Source organism: Oncorhynchus masou, chromosome 5 (assembly GCF_036934945.1).
Source record: "Oncorhynchus masou masou isolate Uvic2021 chromosome 5, UVic_Omas_1.1, whole genome shotgun sequence".
In the NCBI taxonomy this organism is placed as follows: domain Eukaryota; kingdom Metazoa; phylum Chordata; class Actinopteri; order Salmoniformes; family Salmonidae; genus Oncorhynchus; species Oncorhynchus masou.
Genome location: NC_088216.1, coordinates 53,228,778 through 53,242,471, shown reverse-complemented (window position 1 = coordinate 53,242,471; position 13,694 = coordinate 53,228,778). Strand labels below are relative to the sequence as shown.

Here is a 13,694-nt window from a genome sequence, read left to right as displayed (position 1 = left end):
CAGTAAGAGAGGATCTGTGCCTTGACTTATTATATTCCATCACTGAAAATGTCTGTTCACACACATAAGTTGACCCAAACACTACAAACATCTTCTGAGCATGACTTCTAATCCTTAGAAAGTTTTGTTCATCGAGAGAGGCATAGAACATTGTCAGTGACATTGTTTTGAATAGTTCTCCAATCACTGCATCAGACTGGAGATTGATAAATTCAAGTTGCAAGTAGGTGGAAGTGTTATCCACATTGAAGGTGAAAGGAGAGGAACCAACAGCATGTCATTTTCCAACACTTAAAGGAGAGGAACCAACAGCATGTCATTTTACAACACTTTGAAATTCTCAAAACGATGAAAAAATTCACCTTTCAAAGCACGCAGCAGTGATGTATCGCCGCAGTGATGTGTACTTCTCCCGCTCATCATCTGATAGGGAACAGACTAGTAGTGTCAGACATTGGGTGAGATTGTTGGCTTCTACTTGGCGGGTCAGGAGGAGAAATTTTCCCTTGAAGGCTTTGACAAGGCTGTACATCTGATGTGCAAAAAGGCCCTTCCCTTGGAGTTTGGAATTCAGATCATTCATGAGGTCCATGATGTCCACAGTAAAGGCAAAACCAGCCAACCATTCTTTATGTTGCAGTTGAGGGAAATCCACAAATTTTCCCTTTCATTTGCAAATACTCAGCAATCTCCGATTTCAGGTCCCACACCCTTTTAAGCACTTTCCCCAAACTCAGCCATCTCACGTTTGTGTGGTAGGGGAGATTTGCATGACCCGACTTTGTCTCTTCCAACAGTGAGACAAACTGCCTGTGGTTTAAAGATTTTGCGCATATGAAGTTTACCACTTTAGTGACTGTATCCACAACATAGCTCATTTTCAAAACACATTTACAGAGCATCTCCTGATGAATAATGAATAAAATAATTTTCTGATCTGGGTTCAGCTCAGCTACTTGATCTTGTATCCTTTTCAAAAGGCCAACGTTTTTTCCTGTAAAGTATGGGCACCCATCAGTGGTCACACTGGATAACTTTTCAAAACTCAGTCCCAGCTTTGCCACACACTTATTAACCTCCTCCAATAAATCTTTCCCTGTGGTTGCGCTCTTCGTTGACTGCACTGAAGCAAGCTCCTCTGTAATTTCCAAGTCTGGGGTTATGCCTCGTAAGAATATCAACACGTTTGCAGTGTCACGTGCATCACTGGTCTCATCCAGGATCAATGAGAAATAGGTGAAATCCTTTAACTTGTTTTTCAACTGTTGTTCCATATTCTGTAGATGTGCTCAACACGCCGTGTCACTGTTCATCTTGACAGGTAAACATTTTCAAACAGCTCTTTCTTGTCGTGGCAAAGTATTGCTGCAGAGTCAATTAAACATTCTTTAATGAATTTGTCCTCAGTGAATGGCTTACTACAGTTGAAGTCGGAAGTTAACATACACCTTAGCTAACTACATTTAAACTCAGTTTTTCACAATTCCTGACATTTAATCCTAGTACAAATTCCCCGTTTTAGGTCAGTTAGGATCACCACTTTCTTTTAAGAACGTGAAATGTCAGAATAATAGTAGAGATAATTATTATTTTAGCTTTTAATTCTTTCATCACATTCCCAGTGGGTCAGAAGTTTGCATACACTCAATTAGTATTTGGTAGCATTGCCTTTAAATTGTTAAACTTGGGTCAAATGTTTTGGGTAGCCTTCCACAAACTTCCCACAATAAGTTGGGTGAATTTTGGGCCATTCCTCCTGATAGAGCTGGTGTAACTGAGTTAGGTTAAAAGGCCTCCTTGCTCGCACAAGCTTTTTCAGTTCTGCCCACAAATTGTCTATAGGATTGTGGTCAGCGCTTTGTGATGGCCACTCCAATACCTTGACTTTGTTGGCCATTTTGCCACAACTTTGGAAGTATGTTTGGGGTCATTGTCCATTTGGAAGAACCATTTGCAACCAAGCTTTAACTTCCTGCCTGATGTCTTGAGATGTTTCTTCAATATATCCACGTACTTTTCCTACCTCATGATGTCATTTATTTTGTGAAGTGCACCAGTCCCTCCCGCAGCAAAGCAACCCCACAACATGTTGCTGCCACCCCCCGTGCTCCACAGTTGGGATGGTGTTCTTTGGCTTGCAAGCCTCCCCCTTTTTTATCCAAACATAACGATGGTCATTATGGCCAAACAGTTCTATTTTTGTTTCATCAGACCAGAGGACATTTCTCCAAAAAGTATGATCTTTGTCCCCATGTGCAGTTGCAAACTGTAGTCTGGCTTTTTTTATGGCAGTTTTGGAGCAGTGGCTTCTTCCTTGCTGAGTGGCCTTTCAGGTCGATATAGGACTCGTTTTACAGTGGTTATAGATACTTTTGTACCTGTTTCCTCCAGCATCTCCACAATGTCCTTTTCTGTTGTTCTGGGATTGGCACTTTTCGCACTAAAGTACGTTCATCTCTAGGAGACAGATCGCATCTCCTTCCTGAGCGGTATGATGGCTGCGTGGTCCCATGGTGTTTATACTTGCCTACTATTATTTGTACAGATGAAAGTGGTACTTTTAATTTCATTTAATTGACTCTACTTTTTTTTATACGTGCCTTCAAAATAAATGTCCCACAAGCAGTGGGAGTTAAAGGATTACACAAAGGCGAGTATTCATTGGGCTTTTAATTTGAATAACAAATACTTTTTTCAAAACTACTGTAGCAAATTCTTTATGTGATCTGAGCATGATTCCGCAGGCGGTATTGAAATTAGGATGCGGGCCGCATACGGCCCCTGGGCCGGCCTTTGCCCAGGCTTGGTGTAGATGAAGGGGAAGATACAGGTTAAATAAGGATTTTTAAAGCTTTGAGACATGGATTGTGTATGTGTGCCATTCAGAGGTTGAATGGACAAGACAAAATATTTAAGTGCCTTTGAAGGGGGTATGGTGGTAGATGTCAGGTTTGTGTCAAGAACTGTAACGCTGCTGGAATTTTCACAATCAACAGTTTCCCGTGTGTTTCAAGAATGGTCCACCAGCCAACTTGACACAACTATGAGAAGCATTAGGGTTAACACGGGCCAGCATCCCTGTCGAACGCGTTCGACACCTTTTAGAGTCCATGCTCCGACAAATTGAGGCTGTTCTGAGGGCAAAATGGGGGAGGGTTGCAACAAAATATTAGGAATATGTTCTTAATGTTTTGTACACTCAGTATGTGTGATGCTGCGCAAAGAATGGGGACAAACCTGTTTCGTGGGACGTCACGCTCACTATTCATAGATAGTGAATGTCTCAACTATCTCACCTTCTTCGCCGACTTGCTCATTTACTGCTTCTGGACTCAAAGTGGATACATTTATTTTCTCTCATTTCTATTTGTATTTTTTTGGGGTGTAGCGATTCATATTTTTTCTCCTTCTCAGTCACTCTCCTGTCTCTCTACCTCAGTCTCTCTGGCCAGTGTGGGAGAAACTTGCGACCATGGCGACTCCAGACCTAGCTAAAAACACAGCTACAAACCCAGACGGGAGGGATTTGAGCCCTGTGGACTTCATCCAGCTGCAGCAGTACATGGAATGTGAGTGCCATTTTTAATTAAAAGGAAAGGTGGGTCAGATACAATGCTAATACCATACTTCTAGAATTAACTTCAACAGTCTGTGGCTCGAGGTCTAATGAACCTGACTGTAGCTCCCTTCAGTAACCACGAGCACAACCGTTCCTTGATTTTAACTGGCGGCTTTATTCTGTAGTTTTAGTCAGAATTATCACCTTCCGTGAGAACTATAAAGTAAATAAAAAATACCGTTAAGCACACTCTTACAGCCTTATCTTACGAGTGACTTATTAGCTTGGTATAACTCTGAAGTGCTTACATACATAACAGTTTAACCAGCGTTATAACAACGGGTTCAGATTAAATACATGAATAAAGGAAAAATACCTCATTGCCTGCTTATTACAGAAGGGAGGAAATCAAACTTCACACTTATTATTCCTGGCATGAATTCACACTTCATCCTAACATACACTCTTCAACCTTTATGAACTACACCCGATGACATGAAAACTTAGCTAAAGCAGCGCAGGATTGCCTTCCCTCCAAAAGTGTGTTGCTACAATAAGGATCCCCGTTACAACAGTATTAGCTACGTATTTCCGCTTGTATTATAATTTGCCCCGCACAGCGGACACGTAAACAATTCAAACAAAAGACAACGACTTAACCTGTAAATCTAACTATCAATTACACTGACAAAGACCTAGTTGGGTAAAAATGTTGTCCTATTGAATACATGGGAACCACCACCAGGTGGAATATTTTTTCATAGTTTTGATGTCTTCACTATTATTCTACAATGTAGAAAATAGTTTTAAAAAATATAAAAATCCTTGAATGTGTAGGTGCGTCCTAACGTTTGACTGCTACAGTATACATAATTTTTTTCACACCAGATACACACATACACATACAAACAACAATTTACGGAGGCACATAAACAACGACTATATCTCATCTGCCCAGAGCCCCATGAGCCAGAGCCCAGAGCCCAGAGCCCCCCCCCCCCCCCCCCAGTGCCTGCACTATTGTTTGCCATATGGCCTTTGTCTTCCCCCCCCTCGGTTGCCCATGCTATTTCAATAAAAATAATTAGATTTTACATTGTGTTAATGATGGAGGGTTGATTGATTTCCAAGTTTCTATTATACGTTTCTTAAAGGTGAGTGTTGAGAAGAAAATCGTCCAATCCACTGGGTATCTCACTACACCCCCATATGCCACGTCTTGAAAAATGTAGACAGACGGATTAAAGGTTAATTTACATTGTAATACTTCTGACAGCCAACTTTCTAGCTCCGCCCATAACTTTTGGACTTTATAGCATTTCCAGAAAGCATGGATTATTGAGTCATTGTTAGTTTTACACTTAAGACATGATTCTGCTGTTGTGCAATAGAATTTGTGAAATTTGTCTTTTGAATAAGACATTATATACCTTAGTTTATACTGGATTAAGGGTACCTTTTCGTTAACTGTAATTTTGTTAGTTATGCTCCAACATTTGGTATTTTAGTAGGATCCCCATTTGGGATGTACAATATATCGGTGAACATATCGGAATCGGCCAATATTAGCTAAAAATGCCAACATCGGTATCGGCCGATGTCAAGGTTAACGCCGATGTTAAAAACCAATGTCAAAACTACCATGCATACCTATGACGCCACATAAAATTTGCGCTACACGTGCAACACAGCATTCCTAACCTAGCACACACAATGTCTGCTGTGTGGATCGAGCAGTCAACAAGTCGAGCAGTCATTTTGAAGAGTAAGAACATTTCAGCGAGACAACTCAAAGACGAAAACCATTAACGCCAAGATAACGGTATTCATTGCCCTTGACATTCAATTGTTCTCTGTCGTGGGTGATGTTGGCTTTTTCGTCGACTGGTCGAGCACCAGTACACACTACCAAGTGCGCTATTTCTCAGATGTTGCCCTACCGGAGTTACACAGTAATAGCGTCACTGCTATTTGCTTCAAAACATACATACTATGGAATGCTGTTTTGGTCTTTGCGTGTCAAAAAAGATACAGTAGCACTGTCAAAGCTGTACAAAAAGTCTGCAAACAAGCAAACACCGGCCACGAACGATGTGTTTACAATTTAGCATTGGTAATAAAGCATAATTTGCTCGACCGCAACTTATGGGGTAGCTAGCTTTAGCTTGGTACCTAGCTGGCACCAACACAACCAGCCTGAAAACAATGACCAGTAGAAACTGCAGTCATTTTCATTATTCTAAGCAATGATTTAGGAATCCTTGTAAGTATTAGCTAGGTTGCCACTTGTTGTTCGGCTATTGAAATTGAACTTCAGTTCATGAAAATAAATAGCTAGCCAACTACTTAACCCTGTTGCCCATAGCTAACATTATACGATTCAGCTAGCTTCATCTGGCTAGTGAGGCTCGACAGGACCAGGTTATGTGTTATGAAGCTAGCCACAATAAGAATTAGGCACAATAGTGGAATTTGCAGTTTGCCTTCAAAATAAAAGTATGTAATTGACAGTGATGCAAATGAATACAAATAGTAGAACAGTGCCGTACCTTTATTTTGAAGGCTAACTGAAAAGTCCACTATTGTGGCTAATCCTTATTGTGTCTATTTTCACATAGATGGGTCCAACCAACATTAATAAAATAAGAACTGTCTTATAAATTAGGGTAATTTTAGATGATGACACCTAGCTACACAGCTACTAAAACAGATTATGTCGTGTTATTTGACACATATATTTTTTGACACGCAAAGACCCAAATGGCGTTCCATAGACATCCTGGTTGAGAATGAACAAATTAACAACGAAACAGCACAGCAAGTAAGTGAAATAAATAGGTTTTGATTATGTTTTACTGGTAATGGGGGCGTAAATGCCAGCAAAATAACGTTTTGGTCAGTGTGGTGTGTGTGTAACCATTATTTAACTAGTTAAGTTAAGATCAAATTCTTATTTACAATGACGTCCCGGACGACCCTGGGCCAATTGTGCCCCGCCCTATGGGACTCCCGATCATGGCTGGATGTGATCCAGCCTTGATTCAAACCAGAGACTGTAGTGACGCATCTTGCACTGAGATGCAGTGCCTTAGACCGCTGCATCCATGTGTGTGTGTGTTAACTATTTAACTGTACTAGGATGCTTAAATGTCCGCTAAAAATGTAAATATCTTTTATCTGTATCTTTTTGTTTTGGCAAGGATAATATCAGATATCGGTATCGGCCAAAAGTGTCATATCGGTGTATCACTAATCTCCATTAGCTGTTGTAAAAGAAGCAGCTACTCTTCCTGGGATCCACACAAAACATGAAACATGACATAATACAGAACAATAGACAGCTCAAGGGCAGAACTACATACATGTTTTGTTAAAAGGCACATGTAGCCTACATATCAATGCATACACACAAACTATCTAGGTCAAATAGGGGAGAGGCGTTCTGCCGTGAGGTGTTACTTTCTGTTTTTTAAACCAGGTTTGCTGTTTATATGAGCAATATGAGATGGAACGGAGTTCCATGCAATAATGGCTCTATATAATACTGTACGCTTTCTTGAATTTGTTCTGGATTTGGGGACAGTGAATAGACCCATGGTGGCATGTCTAGTGGGATAAGTGTGTGTGTCAGAACTGTGTGTAAATTGACTATGCAAACAATTTGGGATTTTCAACACATTAATGTTTCTTATAAAAAAATAAGTGATGCAGACAGTCTCTCCTCAACTCTTAGCCAAGAGAGACTTGAATCGATATGTTTTGACTACTACAGTTTACAATCTAAGGTAACGCCAAATAACGCCAAATAAGTCTCCTCAACTTGTTCAACAGCCACACCATAGATTACCAGATTCAGCTGAGGTCTAGAACTTAGAACTTAGGCAATGATTTGTACCAAATACAATGCTCTTAGTTTTAGAGATGTTCAGGACCAGTTTATTACTGGCCACCCATTCCAACAGAGACCAACTCTTTGTTAAGGGTTTCAGTGACTGTGGTTGCTGATGCCTATATGGTTGAATCATCAACATACATGGACACACATGCTTTATTTAATGCCATGGGCAGGTCATTGGTAAAAATAGAAAAGAGTAGAGGGCCCAGAGAGCTGCCCTGCGGTACACCAAATGTTACATTTTTGACATTAGAGAAGCATCCATTAAAGAAAACCCTTTGAGTTCTTTTAGATTGATTGCCATATTGTGGATTCAGAGCTGAGGTTGAAAAGCCATAACGCATACACTGCCTGTCAAAAGTTTTTGAACACCTACTCATTCAATGGTTTCTCTTTATTTTTACTAGGTTCTATCATCAAAACTATGAAATAACACATGATTTTATATTTTATATTTGAGATTCTTCAAATAGCCATGATGACCAGACTTTTCACTGGTACTGTATAAAAAAATGAATACTTGGGGAGCATTATACCAGACAGTGTGGATGTACTTTTTGTCCTAAATTATCCTATCTAATCCAGCATGCACCTTGAACCAGTGTTTTTATGGATGTTCTCATACTAATCAACTAAATCTAGGGGTAATGTTCCAAGAGGGTGAACAGGGAGACTGCATGAAAGGGTACTGCTCCCTTGCCTCACTGGAGTTTCATATAGTCAATCAAATTTAAATCAAATGTATTTTATAAAGCCCTTTTTACATCAGCAGTTGTCACAAAGTGCTTTAGAGTTACCCAGCCTAAAAGCTCAAAGAGCCGCACTAGAATGGAACCCAAAAGGCAGAGGTTTATAGATCTTTGAGGGGCATGTATTTTGCCTGTCAGACATCCTGTGTATTTGTTTGATTTATATTACATCTTCTGCTGGTGGTTTACGTACTGCATCTTTGGCCCTGTTGTAAATTGATTTTCAAAGGTGTTGTTGCCAAAATGTACATGTATTTTATCTTTTAGACTTTTCTGCCTGTCCCATATCTGGCTTCTCTTTATATGCTTGTATCCCGTGTTGACTTTCAGTATTGTCCTCTATGCAGATGGCAGTCTGAGAGTGAAAGATGTGATGAAAGAGTTCCATGCAGGCGGGCGGTTGGTCCAGTACAGATTTGGAGAGGTGAGCTTCAAGAGGGTCCTTTCCAACCATGGCCCATCCTTCTGCCAGCACCTTATGTTGACTTGAGATTACACAACACAACCCTTGTTGTCTCTGATGTACTGTTCTGTTTGGAATCTCAGCGAATCGATGCAGTTGGCTTCTCTTTGTTCCTCAAGACCTATCTGGAGGCGGATGACTTCCCTGCTGATTTCTGCCAACGCCTTTTCCACTACTTCCAGAATGCAGAGCGAGATGTTTATATGAGGAGCCCTCCACCCAAAGGGGGTGAGCCCCACCATCCAAACTCTTCTATATTATTACTGTGTATGACATACAGTATAATATAATGTATATGATATGTCTTGCTTATGCCTTCAATATCCATCAATTGCTCTTAAAAAGTGACCGCATTGATGTGAACATTCATGAGTTTACGATATGTTATACTTTGATGCATACTGTATTTGGCTCTCTGCTTGATTATGGGTCTAAGTTGATATGATACAGTACATTCAGAAAGTATTCAGAACCCTTGACTTTTTCCACATTTTGTTATGTTGTATGTTTTTTTACTCATCGATCTGCACACAACAGCCCATAATGACAAAAACAGGTTTCTAGAACGTAAAAAAATCTAAATAAAATGGAAATACAGTATTACATTTACATAAGTACACAGTACTTTTTTGAAGCATCTTTGACAGCGATTACAGCCTTGTATTCTTGGGGGTGATGCTACAAGCTCGGCACACCTGTATTTGGGGAGTTTCTCCAATTCTTCTCTGCAGATCCTCTCAAGCTCTGTCAGGATGGGTAGTGTTGCTGCACAGCTATTTTAAGGTCTCTCCAGAGATGGTTGACCGGATTTAAGTCCCAGTTCTGGCTGGGCCACTCATGGACATTCAGACACTTGTCCTGAAGCCACTCCTGCTTGTGATTAGGGTTGGCTGTGTGATTAGGGTTGTTGTCCTATTGGAAGGTGAACCCCAGTCTGAGGTCCTGAGTACTCTGGAGCAGATTTTTATCAAGGATATCTCTGTACTTGGCTCAATTCATTATTCCCTCTGTCCTGACTGTATCCTAGTCCCTGCACCTGAAAAACATCCCCATAGCATAATCCTGCCACCACCATGCTTCACCGTAGGGACGGTGCTAGGTTTCCTCCAGACGTGATGCTTGGCATTCAGGCCATAGAGTTCTATCTTGGTTTCATCAGACCAGAGAATCTCTTTTCTCATCGTCTGAGAGTCCTTTAGGTGCCTTTTGGCAAACTCCAAGCAGGCTGTCATTTGCCTTTTACTGACGAGTGGCTTCTTTCTGGCCACTCTACCAAGGCCTGATTGGTGGAGTGCTGCAGAGATGGTTGTCCTTCTGGAGGTCCTCCCATCTCCACAGAGGAACTCTGGTGTTCTGTCAGTGACCATCAGGTTATTGGTCACCTCCCTGACCAAGGCCCTTCGCCCCTGATTGCTCAGTTTGGCCGGCCAGCCTGCTCTAGGAAGAGTCTTGGTGTTCCAAACTTCCTCCATTTAAGAATGATGGAGGCCACTGTGTTCTTAGGGACATTTTTTGGTACCCTTCCCCAGATCTGTGCCTCAAAACAATCCTATCTCGGAGCTCTATGGACAATTCCTTCGACCTTTTGGCTTGATTTTTGCTCTGACATGCACTGTCACCTGTGGGACCTTATATAGACAGTTGTGTGCCTTTCCAAATCATGTCCAATCAATTGAATTTACCACAGGTGGACTCCAATCAAGTTTTAGAAACATCTCAAGGATGTTCAATGGAAACAGGATGCAACGGAGCTCAATTTCGAGGCTCATAGCAAAGGGTCGGAATACTTATGTAAATAAGGTATCTGTTTTAATTTTTTATACATTTGCAAAAAAATCTAAACCTGTTTTCGCTTTGTCATTATGGGGTATTATGTGTAATCTATTTTAGAAAAGTCTGAACGTAACAAAATGTGGAAAAAGTCAAGGGTTCTGAATGCACTTTATATAAGTTCCAATTGCTAAACATCTGAATAAGCTCCTGGTTTTGTCTCTCAGGTGGAGTGTACCTCAAAGATGTGTCTTGTTATTTCTCTGTGTTGGAGGAGGGACAGCCGCGAGACAAACTGGAATGTGAGTACTGAGTAGCCTACTGTCTTTTCACCAATGGAATTCTGTGTGATAGTTTGTATTCCATGATAGGTTGATTTTTAGCTGTTTTCAATTAACCAGTGAGGAGAGATAAGGAGTGAGTGAACACAAGAAAGATTTGTTATTGATTTACTCATTTCATCACCTGTTGTGCTTTCAGTTACTTTCAAACTTTATGACAAAGATGGCAACGGTCTCCTGGACAGCTCCGTAAGTGACTGAAATGTACTTTCTGTATTATGAATACATTCTACTCTCATTTTAAATCAAGGTGATGTAGTGAACAGTAGGAGTTGTGAAAGAACAAACTGTGCTTTTACTCTCAATAAGGAAGTGGATCGGATCATCACCCAGATGATGCGTGCGGCAGATTACCTGGGTTGGGATGTGACAGAACTCAGACCGGTAAGACATTCACTTAAATGCCTGTCAACTATCCCTATGGGAATATTCACTGGGTCTTATATTCAAGCAAAACATTCACCCGAGGGGTATACTACAAAGCAGGATCAAGGAGTTGGCTAGCTAACTTGACTAATTATTCCGAAATCATTTTTTTTTAAAGATAATCATGAAATGGGCATGGTCTAATTGACTCAACAACCAAAAAACGCATATCTTAGTTTAGCTTTCTTAATGAATCAGAAAATCAACAGTTAATTCTGTTTTTTTATAATGATGGCTGGCTATAGCTTATTGATCCTGCTTTGTAGTATACCCCTCAGGGTTCAGGGAAGGGTAAACAACAGTGTTGATGTTGGAATTATTATGCCTTTCTTTTTGATTGATGAGGCAAACATTATTTTCATGGAAAGAATTAGACCACATTAATCTAAATACACACTCTCTCAAATTGTTTTGTCTCACCCCAGTAATCTAGTTAGTGGTCTTGATTGAATTGGGCCCAACGCCCCCACCCAGAACCCAGTTACAGTCCTTGTGCAAGTTTCTGGTTGGAGAGTTGTAGTGAATAGCGATGAGAGACTAATGTTAACAGTATTTAGGTACAACATTGCATGTTGCTTACACTTGACATTCCATCAATTCTAATTATCAAAAAAGAGATTAGAGAGATTAGAGAGATTATCAGATAAGAGATTGCATACTTAATATTTGTCAGGTTAGAGTTTGTTCTGGAAGTGAAATTCTATTTAATCTACAAAATGAACCTGAAGTGATGTCCATACATGGAAATTAAGCTTCCAATGAATTAAGATAAGTGAGTCCAAAATTAGATAAACTGTAATTTGGTTTGAGGGTTGATGTTCTGGTTATAGACTTTGGTTCTATACACCTGGCAGCAGTGCAGAGAGACTTGTGATTGGTCAGGAACCAGGATCAGTGGGAGTCTAACTACTCCAATTGGTCCCTAAGGTGCTGAAGGACATGATGACGGCGATGGATGCTGACAGCAGTGGAGCGGTGACCCTGCAGGAGTGGATCCAGGGAGGGATGAACAACGTGCCCCTGTTGGTGCTGCTGGGACTCAAGGCAAGAAGCACTAACAGCCAGACTCCGACTCATCTGGTTAACTCAATCAGTATACATGATTCAGCACATGACAATAGACTCCTTAAGTCTAGAACATTTGCTATGAGCTGTATGGTTCAACTACTGTACATCTCAATAAAGCTTCATTCAATTCCGTTTTGATTATACTTGTAAATGTCACCCCAAAGTTATGTCTTATCTTGTCCCTGTCTTATCCAAAAATCTATATGTTTACGGCCCTCAGACTTTGTTGGCAATACTGTATCAGAAATAAGTCTGCACACATACAAATGGTACTTGTTTGGATTGACGTGCTGTTTACTTTACCATGCTGTTAGTCGATTCAGAGGCACAGCCACGGTGTCTCCCTTACCATGAGCCATGAGTCTACCCTGCTGTTTACATTAGTTGTTAACAAAGACCTGCCCTTTTTTTCTCTCTCTCTATCTATCTATCTATCTATCTATCTATCTATCTATCTATTTATCTATCTATCTCATCTCTCAGATGGCAGAGAGGGACGGGCAGCACATCTGGAGGATGAAGCACTTCAACAAGCCTGTGTACTGCAACGTGTGTCAGAGCATGCTGCTGGGTCTCAGGAAACAGGGCCTCTGCTGTACCTGTAATAGCTCTATACCGTCACAAGGGGCCCCCCTCTCTCTCATATTCATAGATATACTTAGAAGTTCTGAGTAGAGACTGTAGTTCTGTTGTCACTGACTGAAGTGTGGTCCTTGAGAGCTACAGTGTACAGGCCTTAGGGCATACATGCTTTTGTCTCAGTCCAACAACTGACACACTTGCTTCAACTAATCAAGTTATGTATGAGTAGTTGATTCCGGTGTGTTAGTGCTGGGTTAGAATAAAAGCCTGCACATCCTATAGCTCTGCTGGACCAGTGTTAGTGAACACTTCTGTAGTTGTTTATTCCCCATTGGTTCCCTGATTGCTATACAGATCTGTACCATATGCTACTCAAACCTAAGCCCAGTAGGGAAACAATCTTTTTGACTTTTCATTAAAATAGCCAATTTATTATTTATACATTAAACAAGTTCAGCTTCCCTCCCCATGCACTCACAATACAAACCCTCATTTTTCATGATAGACAGGTTGAGTGCAGATCATTTAGTAGTTAATCCATTATCTTGCCTAATGCGAACAACATGCAACAACACAATAACATTTTCAAAGAGAAATGCTTAACAGTGGCCTTGTGCTTCTCTCCCCCTCAGTGTGCAAGTACACTGTCCATGGTCACTGTGCCAACAAGAACCCAGGTCCATGTGCCTGCACCTTTGTTAAATCCAAAAAACAGATTGGGGTGAGCCTTAATAAAGTTCTGTATCACATTTCATTCCAGAATCATGATTTTAAACCTGAATAACAGTAAGTTTCATATCATTTTGATTAATCTGCACACCTGATCATAGTCATGTCCTTT

The 13,694-nt window shown here is 40.6% G+C and overlaps 1 protein-coding gene across 4 annotated transcripts in view; it reads left to right on the top strand.

Annotated features, from left to right (window-relative positions):
* The window catches only part of LOC135539835 (diacylglycerol kinase alpha-like), a 34,175-nt gene that overhangs the window by 2,277 nt on the left and 18,204 nt on the right, over positions 1-13,694 (top strand). For 2 of the 4 annotated variants that reach the window (XM_064965998.1, XM_064965997.1), the window contains exons 2-10: positions 3,440-3,569; positions 8,551-8,627; positions 8,750-8,894; positions 10,664-10,738; positions 10,917-10,966; positions 11,087-11,161; positions 12,131-12,247; positions 12,755-12,872; positions 13,486-13,574. In XM_064965998.1, coding sequence (XP_064822070.1) covers positions 3,473-3,569; positions 8,551-8,627; positions 8,750-8,894; positions 10,664-10,738; positions 10,917-10,966; positions 11,087-11,161; positions 12,131-12,247; positions 12,755-12,872; positions 13,486-13,574 — 843 coding nt within the window. In that variant the 5' untranslated portion in view covers positions 3,440-3,472. Of the gene's footprint in view, positions 1-3,439; positions 3,570-5,270; positions 5,382-8,550; positions 8,628-8,749; positions 8,895-10,663; positions 10,739-10,916; positions 10,967-11,086; positions 11,162-12,130; positions 12,248-12,754; positions 12,873-13,485; positions 13,575-13,694 lie in introns of those variants that run through there. The other 2 variants (XM_064965999.1, XM_064966000.1) reach the window with 2 other exon arrangements.